Genomic DNA, 24348 nt, shown 5'->3' with positions numbered 1-24348 from the left:
GGATACTCCGATGGGCTTCAAAGGCTGTGGTGGTGGAGGGCCATCCTGCTATGTACACTTCCAAGCAATTTCGAATACAAACCTTCACTGTGTGTCCACGAGCTGCAACCGCTTCTGCAACCTTCTTCATTCCAAAGAGGTGGCTCTGTGGTCCCGGAAGCACGATGGACAGCACCCTCGCGCAGTGCCCATGCGGCACTGCCACTAACAACCACAGGCAGGTCAGGCCCAACCATCTCATGTCCATGATTCCTGATAATCTCAGGACTTCTCCCCGAACATCTGAACAGAAAAAGCAATGCGCTGATCGAGGAAGGAGAAGGAGGGAGCAGCCGCTCGCTCGCCGCTGATGACGTCAAATCCAATTTCGTAAGCAGATTTGAAGGGTGATGTCAAGTGCGCCAGACGGAGCAGTTGAGATGAAGCGCATTTGCATGCATGACCCTGGTCCGTGGTTGTGCACAATACCCAGACAATCAGGGTGATGCGCGTCTTAAAAAAGCTTTCAGACGCGCTGCATGCATGTATGCACTGCATGGGACCCGGCAGCGGACTCCAGGGGATCCCCGGACTAGTCAAAGTGATGATGATGCCCCCCGGCGCCAACCGCCGCTCAGACCTTGAACGGGATCACCTCACCCTCAACTCACCCCTCAACATCTCCAACACGAGCCACTCAAAATTGGACCGCAACACATTTATTCAAAACAAACCAGATCCGAGCAATATGATAATGCTCATGAGATTGTTATGCATAACAATGATAATCGTCTGTTATCATCATGATGTGTGCATGCACATGCCAACTGGTGAGTGACTATTAGTCATGACCTTATGCACTAGCACTAGTGTTACTCCTAGAAGTAGGCCTAGGCCTACTAGGAATACCGTAGTCTAAGTTGTCAGTAACAGCCCGTGGCCATCAACCAAACATTTGTTTAAAAAGTCTATTGGCTCTGTGTGACATGACAGACTCCCTTCAAGTGCACCATCTCCCCGTAATCCCCTCGAAGGACTGCTCCGTCCTAAAGACGGCCCGTTCTCCACCCACCTCGCCATTTGCAGTACAGCAGTACTAGTCAAGCACCGGGCTTGAATCATCCTCTATAGAACACCATTAACCAATTCAATGTTCCTTTTTAATAGAACATACATACAATGAAATCAAGGTAGGCACCAGGCACGCTAATGTGCACCCTGGTGTGCTTATTCAGTCTAGGCAACATGTGGGAATCTCCACATGAGAAGAAGAAGAAGTAAAACAGGCCGCGTGGCAGTCTGTGCTAAGTGCAAGACTATTACTGGAAAGATTCCTGGTGATACAGGGCAATTGCAGCCTCCTTGCAGACCCGTGATTTGGAGCAGACACAGACCTCAAAGGCAATGGTAGGCAGGCATTGCTGCTCCCGAAGAGATCTGTATTCCCTAATGAAGCCCCGGGGAACACGCTCTGAAAGCGCTGATTAAAGACACGCCCTGGCATGGTGACTGCCATCACATGTCATTGCTGCGAATACGATTTTCAGGTTATCGGCCATAAGGTTCGGCGCTCCCTAAACTGAAGAGTCATGCAGCCTTTTTTGCGGCGCCATTTTCCAATGATCTGCTGAGTGCGTAAGCAATCAGCTGCGTCAGTTTACTGAAGATATAGATGACTAATGCTGCGCTGACTAAGAATATGGCCCAGACGTCCAGCGACCACAAAACGAAGAGCGGCAGGTCGTGCTCTGGAGTGCGGAGGTACGCCTTCCCGCCTGTGGCCAGCGCATGCTCGATCCAATCTGCACACGCAGACATGTCAAGACCATGTCACCTGGTAAGAAATCCCCGGCTTGCTTTGTGTGCAACAACAGAGGAACCTTGCGCAACAGGTTATAGGCTCGAGTGATTACATATGATGAGAGTGGCTCATGAATGTCTCATTTCCAGCCATGTTGGTTGCCTGACATCTCACGCTGCAAAGGCACTGGATGATGTTGCACAAGCATAACAAGAGCATGTGGCGCACCGACTGCCTCCTGCACCGGTGTGCGCTTGCGCGCGCGCAGCTTCACGGAGATGCTCCTGGCAGCTGCCGCGTAACTGCCGTTGCCGAGAAGCTCGGCGAGCGCAGCAGGGAACGCCTCTGTGCCGATGTCACTGTGCCGCACAGGCACAGCCATCCCCTGGATCACCAGAAAATCTTATTATCAGAGTGACTCTCCAATTATGCACTTTGTGCTGTTAATTCACACACGGTGCGCTGTCTGCCTGTCAACTTCTCCTGGCCTGAGGAGGCCCATGGCTTGTACTTCTTGAGACAGCGCCTAACGTATAGATCACTGCCACGAGGATGAGATCGAGGTTCTCTTGTATCCAATCCGATCAGCCAGTCACATGGTTACTACCCTTGAAATGAAGAAGGGGTAATAATTGTGCGCACCCTTGCCACTGCCTGCCCAGCATTGCCCGGCTGGTCCCCAAAGAAGGGCAGCGCCGCAATAGGCACTCCATGGTACGCTGCCTGAGACATGCCATATATTTGTCATTCAAATCTGGAGATGACAACTGAGCCATTTCATGATGCAGCTTTCAAAAAAGAAGTACGCAACTTCTCTGTTCCTCTCTGATCTGAGCATAGAAGAACAATCATGGTCCGCTGATCGAAATCAACTTAAAAGTGTCATGAGGTGGATTACCTCATAGAGGCTGTTTGCGCCGCAGTGTGACAGGAACGCCCTCGTGCGGGGGTGGCCCAACACATCGTTCTGAGGCAGCCACGTCGCCACCTAGCACAAGCATGCAATTACTAAGTGCCGTCCACACCATGACTACTTACTCTTGGGTAGTCTGGTATCACCTCAACAGCGGCATACTTGCAGGTTGTGGGCCTGGCATTAGACACAGGATGCGGTGCACCATGTGGAATTCACTGGAAATTTTACTCCACAGCATATGGCAGGAACGGCAGGAATGGTGCAAGACAGAGAAGAGGTGTGCAACTACAAGGCACTCACCTTGGTGTTGTTGCCCAGGTTGAGCTCTGCGATGGATGATTCATCTGGCACCTCAGACTTGGACAGCCGCCACAGCACACGCACCGGCAGTTGAGCAAACGCAGCTGCCATTGCTTGCCTCTCCTTCAGCCCTGCACCAACACATACTCTATCGGCTGCGAATCCCTTTGTACGCATTTCCATCATCACATCATCAATGCAACCAGAGGCCCTGTGCTATGCCTGCCATGGGTGAAGCTAATCAACCAAAGCATGCGAGGCGGGTATTCCAGGCCTGACTATTCACTACTGACATGTGCGACAAAGTGTGGGATTAGCTGATTAGCGCCAGTTAAATTTTACCCAGAGGACCCACCCAGTGTCGCAACTGTTCCCATGGCAATGTACAGCACACCCTCTTCCCCAGCTCCCGCCATGAACTCCTGGGCAGCAACACCCCCATCACTCATGAAAGCCAAAGATCCACAGCTTTATGCATGCGGCTGTGAAACGTGCGCGAGTCATTTGTCCAGCAACATATCTTGCACAGCACCCAAGCACCAATTATTTCAAGGGAAACGTGCAGGCACTCCTTCAGAGGATGCAGCCAGAACAGGAGGTGCCCACCTCGAGATTAGCGGGCAGCGGCTGGGCAGGCTCAGGCAGCACGGGGCCGATCATTTTGAAATCCGGCGGCATCGGCCGCAGCCACTCAATTGCAAAGTCCGCGATGCACAGCGTCAGGACCATTCGACGGCGTTCCCTTGGCGTGTCCAAGTCTATACCGTGCTGCCGGCTGCACAGGAATCCCGATCATTAATGACTTGACTTTGGAATTAGCACAGGGATTCTGTAACTACATGAAGGCAATGCACTTACAGATAGTATTGTGGTACTCCCTGATTGGCACTCTTATTTTGTGGTGCTGGCTCGTGCATACAAAGCCTTTTGTCAAGTCAGCCACCGCACGCAGGGCATGCCCAAAGGTGCATGGGACAAGGGTGAATCTCCGGGGCTCTGATTCAAAAGACATGGAGCTCTCAGATTGAATCAAGTGATGCCACTTTTGGTTGTCATGGGTACAAGGTAATGAGGGGGGAAATGGGTCGCGCACTAGGTTTTGAGGACCCCCGGCCGCACGTACAGGTAGTCGAACAGGTGCGTCTGCCAGTACTTGACGAAATTCTGCAGCCGCTGCGCAAGGCTCTGCACGCCAACACCACCCTCCTTAGACACAAGCACTCTTCTTGCACACTTTGATAGTGACCACACCAAGGCATGCACTTCTAGACCTTCTCCATTTACACATGTAGAATCCCCGTCCACTATTATGCAGACATGCATTCCACGAGTAGAAGTGTCAAGACATATGCTCGGACATGCATGCTCTACCATTGCCACTTGCCAAGGCACCACACCCACAGCACCCATGCCGTCTTGCTGCCGCTCAAGCTTCTGTGGGCTTCTTTCAAGCTTCTTTAGAGGCACGATCTGGCTGCAAAGTGCACAGCAGTCTACAGTGTAGAGGAAAGGTTCATGAGGTGGCAGCGCACCAGGTACTGTGTGGCAAAGTCCTGCTCCATCTGGGGCACGTAGCTGAGGGGGTTTGAGGTGAAGAAGCGGCGGTTGCTGCCGCGCCAGAGGGAGGTGAGGAAGGGTTCTATTGGGGACGCGCCAAAATAATTCACAAAGGGCAGGTCGAGTCTAGACGCCAGGATGTTCACGCAGGGGAACATAGAGGTCCCCAGGAGCAGCTCTGCCCCAAAGTCCTGCATGCAACAGGTCAGCCCATGATGTCATCAAGGCTGCTGAGATTAGATTGACAACAGCTCCGTACGGGCTGCTGCATGTTGAATTGGCAAGTTTCGGGCAAGCATTGGGTGAATTGTGTCTGTCACTGAATGCTGTAGGATCCTGTGTGATATTCTGGTAGGCAGGAGAGAGAGGCAACTAGCTTGAGGAAGCCACAAGGTCATTGGCCTCTCGAAAACATTCCATGCGATCTGGAACGCCTCCATACAATTGATTGATCTGCCAAACTTGCGGACGCCTGCGTGACCCTCGGCAAGAAGCAGTTGAGCAGGAGATGGGAAGCAGAAGCAATTCTACATCTGATAGATCTGGGCATCACCTGGATCTGAGCCATGACAGAGGCGTTGTCCAGGAGGCTGTCACAGGAGTTGCCAGCGATGGGCTGGTACTGGGCCACAGTCGCTATGAGGCTGTGCGGCCCCGCTAGCTGGATGCTACCCGTAGCTGTCTGCCCCTTCCATGGACGCACAGGGTAAGACATGACATTCACATCTGTCGGACGCAGCCGCTCAGCATCCTTCTCTGCTGCGAGGAACTGCGCACAGCGACACCATCGTCAGGTCCCCAGGGAACGACGGCTGGTAAGAGGTACCGTTGATTGTCGGCATCATCAGTATCCGAGAAGAGTGCCCTCCGGGGAGAAAATTATGTATTGGAACCTCCACTTCAGTGCCCTGGGGTATTTGGGGGTGCATGCCTCACTTATGGAGGTCTAGTGCTTTCCGGAGTAAAGGGGCAGCCACGGTTGTTACAACCGTCCTTGTATGAGAGATAGAATGTTCAAGGATGTACTGAAGCCCTCGAGCCAATGGGCTTTGCAAGAAAATGAGCTCCAAGAGAAGCAGATGTGAGATGCTCTAGCCAATCTTGCAGATCCAAAAGGGAGGCGCAAAACGCACCGCCACTTTGTGTCCTCTCGCAGCCATTTCCAATGTGATCTTCTTCATGCCAAACATGTGGCTCTGAGGGCCGGGTGTGATGATGGTGAGCACCGTTCCGGCCCAGCCATCGACTGCCCACCCCAGTAAGAGCGCCAGCAGGAGGCCGTGTCGCCATGGCTCCATCCCCCTTATGGTTGCAGAATAAAGACGATCAGCATTGACAACTGAGCCACATCCTCCTCCTCCTCGTAGCGGTCAGTGTGACGTGAAAGAGGCCTTGAGTCATCCATACCCTGCACAGGGCTTTCAAGCAGCAACCTGATATTAGAGGTCCGTTGCGAGGGTCGAGATTCGGTTAGTAGCATTTCGAACTAGAAAACTTCGTGGTAGAGCTCAGATCAGTAACATCAGCGTGATGCGCGTGCATCCTTCCAGATTTCGTCGCCCAGAGTCGCATCGTCTGAACTCTCGCTGCGCCGTGAATGCAGCAGCAGTTGCCGCATGGATGTTAGGACAGCGGAGGTAGCACTAGATGGTCTCGCCTAGTACACTGCGGGTGCTCCTGGTGTTCGGAGTTGCAGCGGGGTTGGTTCAGTCAGGCTCGGCAGCCCAGGCGAAAGTAGAATTATACCGAAAGAACAGGACTTTGGATAAGAACCCGGCACGGTCGTCGCGAAACGTACTCTGTGAGTGTCCTAGCTCCTCCTTGGCCGGCATGGCTCGAGACGCTGTTCAGCCTGGACCCGGCCCTAGCTAAAATATCTATTGATGTTGAGATCAGAATGGGTGGTTCCTTGTTTCTGCTATTCGAGGTTTCCAGGAGGGACAGGTCCGGGCGAGCACGTAGACATATAGTGTGCCCAAGTCCCTGTTAGCCACTGGATGCGAACTTCATTTTGCAGTCCACTAGGCCTGCTTCTCTGTGTGGGATTTGGTTGCTGTCATAGATCTCAATTGGGGGCGGGAGGATATTGAATACGTTTCCTTATGCGCGCAGACTACGGCAGTATAAAGCTTGGGACGCCGTCACAGGAGGTGACCGTGTGCTTTGACACGGGTTCTGCAGACCTATGGGTTCCCTCGACCGAGTGCAACAATCCTTCGTGCCTCACCCACAATCGCTTTAATCCTGCACTGTCACCCACCCACCAGGTGGGCCTTTCACCAGCACTTCTCTACCCCTGCAATCCCCTGCAAGGACAGACGTGGGCAATCCCAACAAGGACATACACCACAATCATTGCATGCAGCGCTTTCTCCTAAACTTCGAGAAAATATTTTGTCGCAAATTGCGCTGAAGCAACGTGCAGGCTGTTGGGTGTTTTTTCCAACTGCTGATAGTGGCATGTGTGGTGGCAATGCAACAGGAGACCGGGGGAGAATTCAGCATTAAGTATGGCACGGGCGCGGTGCATGGCAATGTCGTTACAGATGTACTGCAGCTGGCAGAGCCTCCAATAGTGGTGCCAGACCAGGGCTTCGGCTTGGCACAGGACCACTCTGCTGACTTCGCCTCAGCTTCCTGCGATGGCATTTTCGTGAGTGCCCATCCGCCCATGCATCCTTGCATGCCCCTATTTTGCTATCAGGAGCTTATGTCAGCCAGTTCCTATCTCTAGTGTACAATACTCAGGTCCAGAAACAAACAGCCTTCAGATCGCACAGAAACCTCAACTTCATTGCCTCAGCCTCTGCTGCAGCGGTGTTTGCTTACATCATCTGGTGATGGGCTGACGCAATGGCTTGGCATTTGCTTCCTTTGGATGTTCATTTGCATGACTAATTCTGAAGCTCAAATTCGATTATTTCATGTCACATCTCACGGTGGCTCGACCCTGCCAAGGGGCTGGCGCAACTGCATCTTCCAAATTGAAATTGAAACTCAAATATTTGAGGTTACTGCTCTTTTTTGGCGCAGGGGCTGGCGTTACCGGCGCTGTCAAAGCAGGGGCAGCTGCCTGCGTTCTTCCGCATGCTGGAGAGCGGCTTGCTGGACGAGCCGCTGTTTTCCATCTGGCTCTCACCGGATCCAACCCTGGAGCCGGCCGGCAAGATCCTGTTTGGCGGCCACAATCCGGCGCGCTACACCGGCGAGCTTCTGGACCTGCCAGTCATCTCCAAGAAGTGCGCGCACTGCCCCTTTCTATATCATATGTGATTTGCAAGCCTCATTCTTGCATGACATGCAGCAACAGCAGCAGAGTGCTCAGATTGCTGCAAAGTGGGATTGCCTGCTCATGCCTCCCCTGTGTCCTACGCGGGCGACAACGTCTGGTGGTGTCTAGCTGGCATAAGCGACTGGCAGAATTGTGAGTGCCGTGGCCTCTGCAAGCAGATATCCTTGACTTTATGGATCCTGCACTTCGGATGAGAGAATATGTCAGAGTGATCGCCCGTGGCAGTCCATGCATGAAGCTGGTGGTCAGCTGTTGAGAAGAAGAATGAAAACGATGCAGCGAAGTGAGGGACTGAAGTGGGGTTTCTATTGTTGCTGCCCAGGTACTGGATGGTGGCGCTAGATTCGATGACGGTGGATGGGAAGATAATCCAGGGGCTCCAGGCGGACGGGGCCATTATGGATACAGGGACCTCACTCATAACCGCCAGCGCCGCCGATGCAGCCACCATCAACGCGGTGCGTGATCTCACAGTCACTCCAATGAGATTGCTCCTCTGCAGAGCTCAATTTGAGGTGTTCATATTTTTGAGAGCAGCCTTTTCGGGTATGTGCTTGTGTCACTCCGTATCCTCTGCAACACCTGGAGCAGCCTGTTAGTAAAGTGCTCAAGCACGAGTAGTAGTCTGCATTGTCCTTGCGGGTCAGCTGCGGTTCATCTGCACAGGCAGTGCACTGCAGCGCAGGCATTGATGCTGTGAAGAAATGCCTATCCTAATCATTTGCCTTTTTGCCATTTGCGTTCAGCATCTGGATACCCAACCGCGACAGCTGACAAAGTGATGGCTTGTCTGCGTGCAGGCGATTCCCGGGATGGTGTTTTCGGCGGATACAAAGACATGGAGGGTTGATGGTGGGTGTGCCAATGTGGACGCCATGCCGGCGGTCTCCTTCATCATGGGAGGCAACCAGTTCTCACTGGGGCCACGGCAGTACATAATCCAGGTGTGTGCTACCGCTCGGCACTGCTTCAGTGCACAGCTCTGCTCACAGAAGCAAGAAAATAAGACAAGCTCAGTGCTGATACTGTAAGCAGCCAAAGACTGCTACGTAAGGACCGGGTAGGGTGACAGATGAGCCACGCAACCGGACATATTTAAATTGCTTGACAAGCACTGCACAGAAATAAACAGTCACGCTTCCTGTGTTTGAGCAAGTTGTGCTGGGGAGCAGGTGGGGAGCGGGGACGGGACGTACTGCATGTCGGGGATAGTGGGCAATGGGCCGAACGGCAAGATGGTGATAGGGGCGACGTTTCTGCGGGCGTACTACTCCGTGTACACGTATGACCTGGCCACAGGGAACGCCTGGGTGTCGCTGGCGCCGGCGGCGCTGGACGCGGGGGGAGACTCGGAGGGGGCCGTTATCAAGCAGGACGCAAAGCAGCAGGGGGCGCCCGTAAACGCCACCTCGGTCTACGTCACGGCCAGCCGCGCCGAGATCGCCGACCGAGCGGCCACCGCCGCTGCCGCGTCAGCCGTGGCCGGCAACTTGACCGCCGGCCTGGTCGCGCCGCCTGCAGCCGCGGTCTCACAGATGGCCGGGATTGCCGCATCCACCGCGGCGGCGGGCGGCCGCAGTGCGGCCGGAGCTGGGGCCGCTCTGGCTGTACCGCCGGCGGCGTCCGTGTATGGGTCATGGGGCCCCGTTACGGGCGGGCAGGCGACTGTGGCAAAGCCGGCGGTGCTAGCGCCTGCGCCGAGCCGGGCGCCGGTGTCGGACGCGCTCACGTGGAGCAGCGCTGACATCTCCACGGGAAAGGAGGCGACCGCCTCGGCGCGCGGCTTGCCGGCCGCCGGCGCTCCCGCGCCAGGGCCGGCCAAGGCCGCCACCGTGCCCTCCGCCGTGCCGGCACCGGCACCGCAGCCGAGGAGCGGGCCGATGGGTGCGGCGGCTATGGCATACTTAAGGGACTCGACTTCAGAAGATGCGGGCAGCCCCATTTGGGCGCAGGCGGTGGCCCCATCTGCGTCTGTGACTGCCGTCCGCAGCTTTGGCGCCATGCTCAGCGGCCGGAAATTGCGCTTGTGATACCTGTAGTTGCGGTCTCAGGGGCACTAGCAGCGGCAGTACTAGAGCAAATGTTGGAGATGTCCAACGCGTAGATCTGTGCAATGTGACCTTCAGTATGGTAATGTTTTGTCCTGATTCCAGGACGGCAAGAACTGCAAAGAGGACTGCAGATTGAGATTTAATTTAGTGCCATTGTATCATGTTGGAATGTCAGGGGTTGCCAACCCCGGGTTGCTACAACACTTAATTACAGCTTGCAAAATTTGTCGCGGCGTCATTTTTGTTGTGTACCGTGCGTATGCATGGGAATTGGCGCAGCATTAGAAACGCGAGCTTTCTCTTCTTAGGTGCAAATGTCAGAGCTTCAGCTGAGTTTGCACCCAGATAGGGTTTCCATGGCTGACAGGGCGGCAGGGCTGCTCCTGCCTGGTTGGTTGTGCGATGAAAAGAACTTCAAAGGACTGTTCGGCACAAGAATGACGAACTGCATTACCTGATCAAGCGACTGGCTTGATCCAGTAGCTGGCTCCTCAACTCCCCATTATGATGGAGCCGTGGAGTCTGTTTGAAGTCAAGTTGATGCATGATTGTGTACTTGTACTTGTACTTGTGACATGTCTTGCATGTAATTTCATGGTGCATGTGGTGCAGCAGCGTTTCTGAGCTGCTTGCCCTGCTCCATGCCCTGCTGGGCAGAAGTGAGCCATGCTGGCAGTCTTGAAGGCTCAGAGAAGGCGACCTAGGTCATAAAATGTTTGCATGCCTGTCCTCGATTAGTGCAGTTCTTAAATAGGTTGACAGTGTGCATCACTTTGCCTCGTTGACAATGTGCAAGTGCAGCACGAACAGGCTGCAAGGCTGAGCCTTGTAATCTGAGAAACCATTAATGCCGCTGTGACTAATAATCACCACCATGATGGCCAGCATGCATGCCAGCTGTGCAGCTCACGACGGCAATTCCACGTGCAAGGGCCGGCCTTGACCAGCTGCGCAGATTCTAATAAGAGAATCATGAAGTCAGTTATATCCCAGACTTACCAGGTTTAGTAAACCTTACATGTGCATGTTCCATGCTGTCACACTGTACGGTATACATGTGGCTGCACAAAAGCAAGCGGCAAGCAGGCTGCATCATGCATGATGCATCTGTAGATCTAGGTGTAGACTTCTGCCATCAGCTGCATGCAGACAATCATTAACATGATGTCTGCCATAGATGTTGACAAAGGTGGGGCTCTAATCAGCTGCCTCCACAGTCTGGAGTCCACATGAGCACCTTACGATGTGGCTCGAGAGCTTCCGAGTACTCCTGGGTTCTCATTAACTTCTTTGCAGTTCTGGGGATACCCGGCTGAACTTTTGCGTACAGGTCTTCATACATTATAGATCATGGCGAAAACATCTGATCATACATCATAGATCATGGCGAAAACATCTGGGAAAATCCTTGATGGGGACCATGCAGAGTGGACACGGAATAAAGTGTCCAAGATTCTGCCTTGGGCTCTTTCTCCACCCAACTTCTCTCCCTCCTTCCCCAGGTCAGACGGCGATCCGACTCGGCCGAAAATCAGTTCTGTCCCTCGACATTCAGCGTCCATTAGGCCGTCTTGAGCCCTGAAGTCACCCAACAGGCCCATCATGAGCGCTCGAGAACGATAGCTGGTGGCTCCATCGTCCAGCGCAGCAGCGGCGCCAGGTTTTCCCCAGACCTGGACGTAAAGTTTCGGCCGTGCGGGGCAATACAGGCGTGGACTCCTGTAACTGCAGGGAGTTTCTTCCTTTTGACAGCACAGATCATCGACGATCAGCCTGGCCTGTTGCGTTGCGTGGGACGCAGGAGTTCAAAGGGAACAGCTGGCGTTGTCAGCACATCAAAGATTGCCTTTTAGCGCCTCTCCCGAGAGACAGCTGGCAGTCAGGTATTCCCTTTTTCCAACCGCAGTGAGAATTTTTACAACACTCTGGTCATTCGAAGGTGCATGGAAGTCCTCCTGCATAGGATGACTGATTACAAACACACATCAATGTCCACTAGCAATACATTAAGACCAACATTTTAGGAAGAATCTCAGCAGCATGTTTCAGTCATTCCTGAGGGAAGATCACTGGTGTCTGTGTTAATCAAGCCCTATCGATTGTGTTGAAAAGGCTCTCAGGGACCAGCGATGCGTTTGCTTGGAAGAATCTGGAAGGACCTTTGGAAAGGGGCCAAATGCAGAGTTGCAGCGATGGAGTCGTATCAAAATGAATGTGTTTGGATGTTGCCAGGTCATCTGCCGTGCACTCTGGAAGCCTCAGCTCCACCTGAAAAGAGTCTAGGTGAGGACCCCCATGGGAACTTCCTTTAAAATGACTTGCCTGAGGAACAGTCAAGGGGCGACATGGCACTGCCCTTTATCATATCAGACGTCTCGACTATGACCTACTCACTGCTCTTCAAATCGCACTTCCACGAAGTCTGTTTGCCAAGGTCAAGGAGCTGCATGGAGGACGCATTGTCTGTCCAAGGTTGAATGCAGGAGGAGGTGACAGACGCTTGGCTGGTGCGCAGCATGAGAGAGAGTGGGCTATGAGCGCCGCGGAGGGAACATCACCGCCTGGCAGCGCGCCTGCGCAAGCAACCCCTGAAGCATGGGGCGGCGCCGCACGCTTGCGCACACCAGTTTTGAGCCTACGCAATGCCATGGAGCAGCAGGCCCAGGTGTGCAGCCATTTACAGTCTCATGCGGCTCAAGTCCTGGATTAAGAGGGCACATAGATATATCCCCTGCCACCCTTGGGTCATAAATGGAGAGCCGGCGGTGGTGAATTGAACGGCTTACAGCATGTGGCATGTTCGACATTTGGCTGTTTGTGATGAGTGGTAACGGGATTTCCTGACACTCTTGTGTGTCTGCTGCAGCTGCAAGCAACAACGCCCCTCTCCTACATGCAGCAGCTGCAGCAGCAGCAGGAGAGCAGGGGTGACATCAGCGGCTCCAGCAGGCGCTTGCCACAGGCACAGGATGCCCAGGGGTGGATGCAGGAAGCCCTCAAGACCCGCCGCGATGCCCTCACAGGTGCCTATTTTGACCTCCCCCTAGCCCCTTACGAGCACATCATAAAGACAGACTGCTCCCTCAGATGGTGTGCCGTGATCACCTCTTATTGCAGCTGGCACCCAGCTGCATCTCAGATGAGAGTGTGTGCTGACTATGATATCAAACAATGGGTTCCATCTGGTTATGCCATGGAAAACTGCATATTGTTGTGACGCGTGACTGTGCTGCTGCAGGGCAGCTGCGATGTCAGCTGTGCGCGAAGGTGGTGCCGGATCACAGCATTCTTGCTCAGCACCTGAAGGACAAGCACGGCGGAGATTCTGCCGAGGTCAGCGCCGGGGGGCCTCCCGAGCCCAGCCTCACATTCAGCCTGGCCGATCTGCTGCTCGCACAAAGGTACTATGTGATGCAATACAAGTCCCTTTATCGTTTCGCAACCTCTGATGTCAAGGCATTTCTTTTGGCTTTTCCTGTGTGGTCCTAAGGGATAAGATAGCGAGTGGACCAGAACGTTCTTATGACTGAGGCTCTTGCAATCCTTTTAACTTTTTCCAAACGCTTTGCAGACCTGGAGCCTCCAAGGCACCGGCGTGGGCGCCGCCGCAGCTGACGGCAAAGCAGCTCCGGAGTGTGAAGGGCCTCGTGCAGGTGCGGCCGTCTGTATCTGCAGACAGAAGCTTGCTCCATGTGTGATTAGCACGATGGGCGACAATGCACTTTCAACAACGAATGGGGCTCTTGCATGTACTAGCGCGACATTACAAGATGGGCTGTGGCTGCGATTGAGCGATGAGAAAACAGGCCGCGGGGTTGCCCTAGCTTTGCACTGGGATGGCAGATGACAGAGCGCCTGAATAGAGAAATTACGGTGTGTCAGGCGTACCCGACGAAGAAGGCGCTGGCGGAGGCATTCAAGGGGGGCCGGCTGCTGGCGACGGGCAAGAAGAAGATGAGCCGCTTAAAGCGCATCATTCTGCGTGAGCGCGCCAACAAGGCGTTTGCCGACGCATCGGCCGCCGCTGAGTCAGCCGCCGCCGCGTCTCGGCTGGCGTGCGCGCTGCGGGACAACATCAGGGAACAGCTCAGGGTGCGCGGCTTGCCCACCCATATTGGGTTCTTAATCCACTTGAGCAGGTGCCAGCTTGACCTGCTTGAAACGAGAGCCTGGCAGGCCTGCAAACACAAGCGCCAGTGGACAGTAATGGTTCTATTTAGATGAGTGAGGGGCCCAACAATAGCTAGGGGTAGTCTCTTAGACCCAGTGAACTAAAACTCAAGCCCTGAAGTGGTCTCTGGTTTTGCAGGTAGCAGGGGAGCAGCTGCTGCTGGAGCAGAGAGGCGGTGCCATGCCTGACGCGTCCGCCATCACGCAGCTGCAAGTGCTAGAGGTTGCCGCTGTCGAAGCAGAGCGGCGGTTGCTCGACGCCGAACGGTGCGCCGCTCTTTGTGCTCTTACTCTTTCTCTCCTCTATTTCCCTTGCTTGGTCCTGGGATATCGATGTGAATGGCTGAAGCATGCTAGTTCTTGTCCTCTCTTTTTTGACAATGCCTGCACTGATTCTTGCATGAGCGTTGCTCATGGCCAGGGCACACGGTCAAACACATGGCAGAGCTACATTTGGCGTACATCCAAGAAACAGGTGGTGATTGGTGTACCTCCTGGGAACCTTCATGTTTTGGTCGCTCCTGATCCTGCACCTCACGATGAAGAGAAAGGGGGCCGACAGGAAGATCTGTGACCAACCTCACCCCTACCTGCTGCGCTCTAATGCCAACCAGCCAAGGGTGATTCGATGTGTTTTGGGGGAGTTAGGAATAGACACCTCACAATTCTTTTGTGTTTCCGGCTGCAGGAATTCGCGCGAGGCAGAGGCGGAGCTTGAGAAAGCCTCGGCCGAGCGCGCGCGCATCTGCAACGAGCCTGCGGGGGCCAATGATGAGCAGCCGCCACGAGGGGTTGAGGACGCTGACGTGGCAGGGGCTGACGAGGCCGCTGAGTCAGGCGGTGCGCCTGAACTGGCCGCCTCGCAGCCATCTAGCTCTCAAGGTGCACACCTCTTATCTCATTCATCTGCTAATCAACTCCCTGATATTGGAAGGCTGCAAATGTGGCGAATGCTTGTGTTGATCGTCTGTATCAGTCCAACAGCTAGTGTAGAGATGCCTGGTGAACGAGGGAATTTGACATGCTTGGAGCTGAGGAGGAAGGGCATTTGCAGGAGGAGCAAGCACGGCACACACAGAGGGAGAAGAGGCGGCGGATGGCAGCGAGCGCATGCAGCTGCATGCGCTGCGCGTGGCGACAGATCTTGGCTTTCAGGGGACCGACGGTGCTGAGAGTGTTGACGGCTTGGACGACTTTGAGGATGTTCTGGTGGGTGCCCAGTTTTCATGTGCTCATGGGACTCCTCTATAGTTGATCGTGACTTGATCGTCGAGGACACCCGCGCCCATACAGTAGTGCCTTGCATTTGATCCTGAGGACTCCACACTGATCCAAGGGGAAATTTGGGTCCAGGCAGCCTCCTGAAGGCTTTCACTTTCAGGAGGCCGCCTCACACCGCGCATGCTCGATGCTGCGCGGTCACTCTGATGCTCGCGTCCAGAATGCTATGCTTTACAAAGCAGGTAGAAGAGTTGTCAACGGTCCTCTTGACTGTTCATATGTGCCGATGCAGGCGACTTGGCTGCACGCTGCCCACGCAAGGGCTGTGAGCGCCCATTCAGACTCCACAATCTGGTCCGAGCCGTCAGTGCCACGTGATGCACCCAGAGCCCACGCCGCTGCTGCTGAGGAAGGGACCCAGAGCGAGCAAGTTACTCCGACTGAGGCTCCCATGCAGCAGCGCCAGCCAGATACCACTGCCGCAGCTGGTGAGACCGGCTTTACTCCGGCGGAGGATGACTCACCCAGGCAGCCACCGCCAGCCTCTGCCATTCTGGCAAAGAACGATGCACAGGTGACTGCTGGACCATCAGCAGAAGAGAAGGAAGCAGAGAAGGTAGAAGAGGAAGACGAGGAGGACCTGGACTTGGGCCCGGACGATTGGGATGACATTTTGTCGGCCTGGATGGGCGCTGTCGGCCTGACAGACATGCTGAAAGCGTCGGAGCCGGCAGAGATGGCCACAGGTGGGACACCATCTTGTTTCTCTACTAAGACACAGCAGTCGCTGAAGAGCATCCGCTGCATCTGATGTGCATCTTTGCAGTGTCTTTGGACCCCAGGCTAGCCGAAGGAATGCGCAAGCATATGTTGCGCTAGCAGAAACGGTGCAATTCCCTATTTGACCCGCGACTATGCATACGCCAAAGTGCACTTGCACACCCCTGACTTGTGTGCGGCTGTGCTTGCAGCTACAGCCTCGGACTTGAGCACTCAAACTACGGTGGCGGCTCCACCTGCGCAGCAGCTTCAGGAAGCTGCGCCGCAGCCGCCGCAGGACAGCGGATTCAGCGCGCCGTACAGGGGCGACTCGCGATCTCTGCAGTCCTTGCAGCAGCAGCCGGCGGCTGTCAGCGCTGGATTTGCGCAGCTGCAAACACCGGGGCAGCAGCAGCCGCGGGACCAGAATGCTGCGCTGGCAGCGCTACTGGGCAGAGGGAACTCTGCGGGAGGACAGCGCAACGGCGCTGGCCGGCCGATGGTCACCGTCGTGCCGCAGATGGACGCGGCCACATCGAATACGCTGCCACTGCTCGGCCATGGCCCCGCGCCCTCCCAAGGTGCCTGTCCTGCACAGGAATCCTGCTCAGGGAGTGGGAGCGCTTGCCTTATCTTCTCATTTGTAGAAATTCCCAATAATTGCGAATTCATGTGCGCACTGCATGTGTGCACATAGACCTGATGATATGGGGAGAAGCCCGAAAATGACAAGATTGGAGAAGTGGTTCTCTACACAATCGTTTACGCATAGTTAAGGCTGTTGAGGCTGGCGACGGTTCTGCTGGAGTTTAGCGTGAATGCTTAGGCATCAATCAGGCATTGTGACCTGTGTATTCCTAGGAAAATTGATTGGATGCTTTCCTTGCTGTTGGGTTGTCAATGAATTCAGAATTTGTTGTATTGGCATGACTGGTGCCCAGTGATAGTGCATCATAAGAGATCAACTGGCGCTTTGGATATTGACTGGCATGTGCGCAAACTGCAGGCATGCGAATGGCGTCGTCCGTAGCATCCACCGCTCAGCAGGGTGACGGGAGCGGCTCGGTGCGCGATCCCCGGGCTTTGCGCAACATCCCCGCATGGCTCAACTCAGCCGATAGCGATGATGAGTCGGGCGTCAGCGAGGCCATCGCAGGCACCAGCCCGCCGTCAGTCGCGGCTGCCCCACAGTCCTTAAACCGCCCGAGCGCCTCCGACTCCCCGCTGACCGTCGCTAGCCTCCCGGCATCCCAGGTGCTTGCATGGGCAGTCTATTCAATACCCTTGCATCTCTTCCTGCCACTCAGAGCATGCTGGCTCAATTTGTGTACCCTAACCCCATTGAGCTCACATGGCTCCGCAGTCTCCCAGCCCCTCATAGCATTCGAACGATTGTAGATAAATCTATTGCATGTGGCGTCTCGTCTCCATGTATGGGTCAAGCTAATATGCCTCGTTGCCCATGGAATGCTTCACGGTCAAGGATACCTCATAGCCAGGTAGTTGGACTGCCCAATAGTGTGGGATTACTCATGACCAGTTCCGTGTTGCACAGGCGAGTGTGGGCGCGCATGGCGCCACGGGCGAGCCGGCGGCCACGGCGGCCGCGGCGGCGTCCAAGCAGGTGGGCCCTCAAGACCCGCTGCGCCGGGCTCCGCCTCCCCCGGGATCCACCCCAATGGTGGTGTCCGACATGGAAGCGCAGTGGCGCGCCAGGCTGCAGGGGCAGAGCTTCAGCGTGGAGGAGATGATCGAGCAGGGCTTGCTGTTTGCCGGCGACAACCTCGGCGCTGACTCGCCCGCCAGCAGCTGCCCAGCCAGCCCCAGCCCCAGCCGCTCCGCTGCTGCCGACACCGTGAGTCTCGCCTGCTGAGACCGGGAAGATAGGGTTAATCCACCGGGTCACCCTCATTCGTGGTGCTCGGTGGATTGGCGACTCATACCTGCCCTTGCATGCCGCCTGCAGCATGGGGGCCCTTCAGGGATGATGGGGTCAAATCACTGGGACGCCCCCATGCGAGGCGCCTGGTGGATTGGCCCCTCATGCCTGCCCTTGCATGCTGCCTGCAACAGACCCCCACAGCTGAGTTTTTCCGCTGGCTGGTAGTTACAAGTCCATGTGGCTCATGCCAACATGCTGGGTGTCGCAGGGTGCTACTGCTGCTGCGCAAACGCTGGAGAGCTCTCAGGCGCCTGCCTGTGCCGGCCCCTCCTCGTTCGAGATGGCCTCGTCTATGCCGCAGCAGACCGACCAGGTGAGATCCTCTGCCTGGATCCCCTGCCATACGCTAAGCAGACAGAGTTTCAGGGCACCACCATCGTGACTGCTACATGCATGGGTGTCACAGCATCGTGCTCTGGGGTACTACAGAACTCCAGTGTGATGCGGAGCAGCAAGTTGGGGAGCTGCAAATCGCAATCAGTGTGCATGGTTCCAATAGTAGCGACTGGTTTCGCACGGCGTGCAGGGTGAGCAGGTTCTGATTGTGTTGTCTGTGCGCAGGATCGCCTGCTGCACGGGCTGCAAGGCGATGCAAGCGTGGATGCAGCCAGGCGGCGCGCCCTTGAATCCATCCTCCAGGTGCGCTGGGGCCTGAAAGTACCTCCTTCATGGTTGTTACATGCTTTTCATACATGCTTGTCTTTGTTGTTGCACACAGGGCCCTGTCCTGCTGTTATCACTGTTGGCACGTCTGGTGTGCCAACAACATCATTCTGTAGTATTAGGTGCAGTAGTATTAGGTGCAGAACATGGCTGTGCTCACCAAATCAAATTCTGAAATGCATGTTAAACATCTGTATCTGCATGTCCTGCAAGGGAAATTTACAAAAAGTTCTTGCCAAGCCCGCTTGAGGGCAGTCGGTTGCTGCGCAGAAACACAAAGCGCCGATGCAGGCGTCCGGCGCGGGCGCGTTCCCCCTCATGGACCAGCTGCCGCTGCAGCCGCACCTCATGCCGGGGGCTTACCAAGACCCCCAGCTCGGCCGCATGCACAGCCAGGGCCTCCTGCAAGCCTACCAGCAAGTACGCGCAAGCTGCCCGCACCCCCCTGCAATCACCCCGAAACAACCCAGTATTGGTGCAATCCTTATCGTGTTGATCTTCTCCATATTTGGGACAGCCACGGATCCTGCGGCAATGCCTTTATCTTTTGGGTAATCCTTAGCTAAAGAGGCTCGTCTTAGCCCATATTGCATGGGTCTACCGTCACCAGCGTTTAAAATATTTCCCCTTTCTGCACTGATGGTCAAGGGCGCATCGAGAAGGGTACATTAGGTGCAAAGGCTGATGCTGTGCGCTGGCGGCTGCAGGCGCAGCAGCGGCAGCAGATGCAGCAGCAGGCACTGCAGAGCCCCTTCCGCTCGCTGTCAGCCATGGACATGCCTCTGGCCCCGCAGCCGCTGCTGGGCAGCCTCTCCCAGGGTCCCCTCTCTCTTGGGGACCCCTACGGCGTTCCCGGCCTCTCCTCCCCCCACGACCTCCCCCTCATGGAAAATCCCTACGCGGTGAGTGCTGGAAACCCGCCGTTTCATCTTGGCTTTAAAGCACTGTCTGCAATCACCGTGGGTTCAGGTTTCTTGGGGGGGAGACCGTTGACTTTAGCTGTGTCAGTTACACCCTGGTGGCTCGAAGCGGCGCCTGTCTTTTTATACAGCTTCCAGCATGTCAAAGTCAACCGGTGTGCGTTCTTGAACAGGTCACTTGAGCACTGTGATTTTCTGAGCGCAGGCCATGGACTTTCTGAGCCAGCAGCAGCTGCCGAACAAGCGCCACGGCTGGCCGACACCCCCAGAGGAGCAGGGCACCTTTGGCAGCCACGAATTCACCTGCGAGGTCAGTCTCCTTTCCAATCGAAGTCATTTGCGCACAAGCAGCCTGGCTGCAATCCAATGGCGCTGTGCTGTACTGCTCGTGCGACCCTGACCCTGTTGTTTGGTGTCTTTGCGCGTTTCCACTTCCATTTTAATCGTCGCCGGAGGCTGCTCGCCAGATGCATCTGAGGCAGAAATCTGTCTGACTCGCGAATGATGATATCCATACACGAGCAGGTGTGCGGGGTGACATGCTGCGGCCTGGTGAATTTCGAGCAGCACTGCTCCTCGAAGAAGCATCTGCGCCGCGCGGCGGCTGCGGCCGGCGCGCTTGCCGGCGGCGGCATGGCGTCCGACTCCACCGGCGATGAGCGCAACACCACCTATGTCGGCCTTCAGGCCCAGTGCCGCAACTACTGCAAGCAGGCGCGTGGCCTTTCTGTTCCGTTCACTCAATTATGGCTTGCATGTACCCGCGATGCTTTGCCACCTACTGCAGTCTAAATCCTTGCCATCTGAGTTCCGGCGCTGCTTCTCCGTCTGGTGCGCATGTCCGCATCTGATGCTGTCAGCTATTTATCCAGGTACAGGAGGAGTCTTATTTTTCCCCTAAATTGTCTGGATATCACAGTCGCATTGTGTGCCTTAAATTGGTGTTCCCCCGCTCACTGCAGGATGCAGCTCACATTGCCGCTTGCATGCATGCTAGCAGGTGAATTGCGCGTCTTGAGGGGTAAGTTGTGTCGCGTGCGCAGGTGATCAGCACAGAGCTGAATCGGGCGGTGGTGGAATTGCTGCAACAGCTGCTGTTCTGGCAGGAGCGTGCCAAAGCCTCCTCCCCCTACAACGTCACCAAGCGCAAGCGCCTCGTCTCCGGCCTGAGGTGCCTTCCTCCACCGCTCCCTTGCCTGACCCCTTTAGGGCTGTCGGCTCGTACAAGGACATGTCTTGCATGGCAAGACTTGTCCGTATGGGGCATGGAAGTGCTTCTATTGTATGCATATCCAGACTCTCACGAGGGTGGGGCAAGCAGGTCATCTTGAACCATGGCACCTCATGAAAGTTGGCCTGCTGGCTCCTAATTCCTGCAATCTGGATCATCCTATTGGCTAATCATGCAATAGAATATTCAATATATGTATATACATATGTCCATTGAGTCATCGCTGACGTGTTCGATCAACCCTTGCTTGGGCACCCAGGCACCCGTTTTGCCGATTTTCAAATCTTCTGGTCAACTTTTACGTCATACTTTCGATGTCGTGCTATTTCCTAAACCTTCTCGTTGGCCTGTATTGTCAGGGAGGTGGCCAAGGCGGTGCGGCTGCGCAAGGCTTGCACGGTGGTGGTGGCGCCCAACATAGAGCAGATTGAGAGCGAGGGCGGCCTGGACGACCTCCTCTCCTCCATCCTCACCCAGGCCGAGGAGGCCTCCATCCCCATCGTCTTTGCCCTCTCCCGCAAAAAACTTGGCCAGGTGCGCCTCAAGCCCACACCTGTTTGCGCTCTTTTCTTTGTTTGTAAAAGTGCGCAGTGTGCTCCATGAGGGGTTGCAGACACCCCGTGCAGAGGCGTCCTCTGTAGGTTGCCGCCCTTCATGCTCCCCGATGCGCCCAATGTGGGTGTGAAAATGTGGCAACTCGCATTTTCAACATTCTGAAGTCTGATGTAACCGACCTGGCCATTAGCACCGCTTCTTTTACCCGGTGACTCCTACCACCTCTGATCATTGCTGCTGCCCTGAGATGTTGAGGTGGATGTGCATGTCTCAACCTTCATGCGTGCGACCATTCCTTGCAATATCCTGTGCATGGGCGCAGATGTTTGGCTGCCGCAAGAAGATGAGCGCGATTGCGATCCTGGACTACAGCGGCGCGGAGGCCATCTACCACCACATGGAAGCGCTCGCGCAGCAGGGCCGCACCGCCTGGCTTGCCCACAACGCCGGCGGCGGCAGCGCCAGTGCTGCCCAGGCCGACACTGCAGCGGCCGGCCCCTTCGCCCTGTCGCACTCGGGCTCCGCCTCGCACCTGCTCGGCAGCGACCCAGCTGCGCAGCAGAAGGTATGCCCTTGCACCCAAGCAGAATACTACTTTTCTAGTAGCCGGGTGTCCTTGCCTTTGCTTGTGAGTCAAGATTTGCCCTGCTTTTAAAGATAGGATAGCCAGGAAGCTTCAGTGCTTGAATAAAGGGCAAAGTAGACATGAAGGGCTGCCGAGGGCTCAGCCCAAACTGGCGTTGCATCACTTGAGACCCTGAGAAGCGTAGAGTAATGTATGATTGGGATGTACCACAACTGACGTAAGGCCATGTTGCGCCAGCAGGGGCCGACCCCAGAGGAGGGCGGCCTGTACGGGCGATCAGCGTCCAGAACCGAGGAGGCCGGCGCGGCCGCTGAGTTCCAGCAGCGCGGCAGGTACCTCCCCGGGGGGGGAGCGCAGCCGCATCTGGCCATGCGGGGCAGCCAGCAGCCGCCGTTGCTGCGGCAGCAGCCGCCGCCGCCGGGGGCCCTCCAGCACCGGCAGGGTGGCCTGCCGCCGCTGCACCGGCTGCCGCCGCCGCAGCAGGCGATGAGCGTTGCGCACCGGCAGGCGCAGCAGCAGCACTTCCAGCAGATGGGCCGCCTCGCCAGCATGCAGTCCGCGCAGGTGACTTCTCCGCCCTGCACTTGCACTGTGCGGCTGCGTCCTGCAGGCCAGGAACATGCAGTCCTGCAGGAACTGCCAAGATTCGTGAGTGCGTGGTTGGTACTGATACTTGCTTGTTGAGTAGAATCTGCGTGGCTACGTGCATGCAGCCAGCCGAGCAATGCGTCTGCAGCAGCACTCTGGCTGCTTGCCTGTTGGGTGTATGGAACCTTGCAGGTTGATCCTGACATTAGCAAAAGCACCATTGATTGCGCACTCCACTGTTCTAGCCTCTTCCTGCAAGGCTGCATGCCTCTTGTCCACTCTCCTGCCTTGCTAACTAGCTCTTGCTCTTGCGATACCTGGGCTGCTTCCCAGACGAAGGCTCGGAAGTGCACACACAGGTGTATAGTTTTGAAGCCTATTCAGGTATGTTATGTTGTTGAAGTGTTGCATTCACAGTGGCACTCGCAGTAAAGTTTGTTGGCTTTGCAGGAGCTTTTGGACGGGCACATGGCAAGCCTGTACGACCAGCAGGCGCTGGCGCAGCAGCTGGGCTCCCAACTGCACTTTGACGGCGGCGGCGCGGCTGGCGGCTACGACGCGCTTGATCCCTCTGGCGGCTTGGGCATGTCAGCATTGGACCTTGGCCAGCACGCGGGCTCGGGCGGCCTTGGCGGCCCGCTCGCGCCCATGGGCGGCTTTCAAGGCCAGGTGTGAGCCAGATCTTTGCTGTACAGGCTGCTCCGCGCTGCTACCTTGCTCATAAAGACAGTGCTTCCCTGAGTAACCTCCCTGCAGCCGATGCCATATGGCGGAGTGCAGCGTATGGGTGACACCTCATTAGAGCACTTGTAGAGCTGAGGACCGGCAGGGGTTGCTCGTCCGGAATCTTGGCATAGGCTGCAAGCAGGTTTTTAAGCGATAACCTCCTCGAGAGCTTCTTTATGAAATGTGCTGCATCAATGGAGCTGTTCGCTGAGGCGTTGTTGTTCGTGTCCCAGCATGCGCACGGGATGGAGGGGGCCGCGTACGGGGAAGCTCTTTACGGGCAGGGCTACGGCGGCGACGGCGACGGGCAGCAGCTGCCGTATGGCGTCGAGGATCCCCGCGCCGCGCAGGGGGGCCACTATGTCGCCCCCTGGCCTAACCTGGGGGGGCCCCAGGACAGCGGTGACCGCCGCTGGTACAGCTGAGCCCGCAGCTCCCCCCGCCGCACCCACACAACCGCCAACCCTGCCACGTTTCCAAGGTCATAATATCAGCCGATGCTGTCAGCCGGCAAGCACCCAGCACTCTGTGGGGACCTGGCAGTGCATTGCGCATCCGCGCGGCGCTGTTAGCTGATGGCTGTGCTGCGCTGAAGGGCGGCTGTCTTGAGGGCCCTGCCGGGATCTGTAGAGCGTGCCACTTATCAAATGAGTATCCGCTGGCAGATTTTGTGTGTCAGCTGTGGATGGTGCTGCTGCGGATTCATTTTCATTGCTGTGGCTGGCTCGTCACCAAACCTATTACAGAAAATATGAGCGCAGCTCCTATTGTTTCCTGGCGCAAGAGATTACATCGCCTTCTATCTGCATTGAGAATCTGATTGCACCAAGATCGGATCCTGCCCCTTGTGCGGCCTCCATTTCTGGTTCCTGCATGCATGCGGGACCATGGCATTCTAAAGTTGTGGGGGGAACATGGATGGAGTGGTTGGAGAATGATATAAAGCAAATTGCTGATGACATCAAGTCCGCTGGCTTTAATGCAGGCCTCCATTGGGGGATCTTTCCATGGAGGCCCGGATGAAATTTCCGCCTGCCGGGCTGAAATAAGCGCGCATGCTTCAACCACCAGCGTCATTTCTGCGCGTTGAT

General features: G+C 55.8%; 3 protein-coding genes across 3 annotated transcripts; 2 read left to right on the top strand and 1 right to left on the bottom strand.

Moving 5' to 3' along the window:
• Positions 1 to 896: 896 nt before the first annotated feature.
• Positions 897 to 5851, bottom strand: COCSUDRAFT_46961 (UDP-Glycosyltransferase/glycogen phosphorylase; the record flags this gene model as incomplete). The annotated part of the gene is made up of 11 exons (XM_005649312.1): positions 897 to 1781; positions 2009 to 2165; positions 2423 to 2503; positions 2679 to 2768; positions 2997 to 3127; positions 3352 to 3418; positions 3603 to 3771; positions 4090 to 4181; positions 4529 to 4744; positions 5107 to 5322; positions 5687 to 5851. 11 exons carry the CDS (start codon positions 5849 to 5851, stop codon positions 1567 to 1569), a joined length of 1599 nt encoding a protein of 532 aa, XP_005649369.1. The 3' UTR covers positions 897 to 1566.
• Positions 5852 to 6655: 804 nt separating this feature from the next.
• Positions 6656 to 9875, top strand: COCSUDRAFT_62232 (acid protease; the record flags this gene model as incomplete). Its single annotated transcript, XM_005649311.1, has 6 exons — positions 6656 to 6820; positions 7036 to 7206; positions 7587 to 7792; positions 8168 to 8303; positions 8646 to 8789; positions 9018 to 9875. The coding sequence occupies 6 exons, from the start codon at positions 6656 to 6658 to the stop codon at positions 9873 to 9875; spliced, it is 1680 nt and encodes a 559-aa protein (XP_005649368.1).
• A 2554-nt stretch (positions 9876 to 12429) lies between these two features.
• Positions 12430 to 23682, top strand: COCSUDRAFT_46959 (hypothetical protein; the record flags this gene model as incomplete). Its single annotated transcript, XM_005649310.1, has 24 exons — positions 12430 to 12561; positions 12763 to 12919; positions 13135 to 13297; positions 13468 to 13549; positions 13779 to 13988; positions 14206 to 14333; positions 14755 to 14906; positions 15121 to 15275; positions 15862 to 16033; positions 16259 to 16627; positions 17053 to 17300; positions 17602 to 17901; positions 18197 to 18301; positions 18550 to 18627; positions 18922 to 19071; positions 19359 to 19553; positions 19777 to 19881; positions 20097 to 20300; positions 20615 to 20742; positions 21162 to 21336; positions 21680 to 21922; positions 22184 to 22507; positions 22982 to 23200; positions 23491 to 23682. The coding sequence occupies 24 exons, from the start codon at positions 12430 to 12432 to the stop codon at positions 23680 to 23682; spliced, it is 4386 nt and encodes a 1461-aa protein (XP_005649367.1).
• Between the last annotated feature and the right edge of the window lie 666 nt (positions 23683 to 24348).

This window comes from Coccomyxa subellipsoidea, assembly GCF_000258705.1.
Source record: "Coccomyxa subellipsoidea C-169, whole genome shotgun sequence".
NCBI lineage: Eukaryota > Viridiplantae > Chlorophyta > Trebouxiophyceae > Coccomyxaceae > Coccomyxa > Coccomyxa subellipsoidea.
Note: the sequence above shows the minus strand (reverse complement) of the source record. Positions and strands in the feature narration are given on the sequence as shown.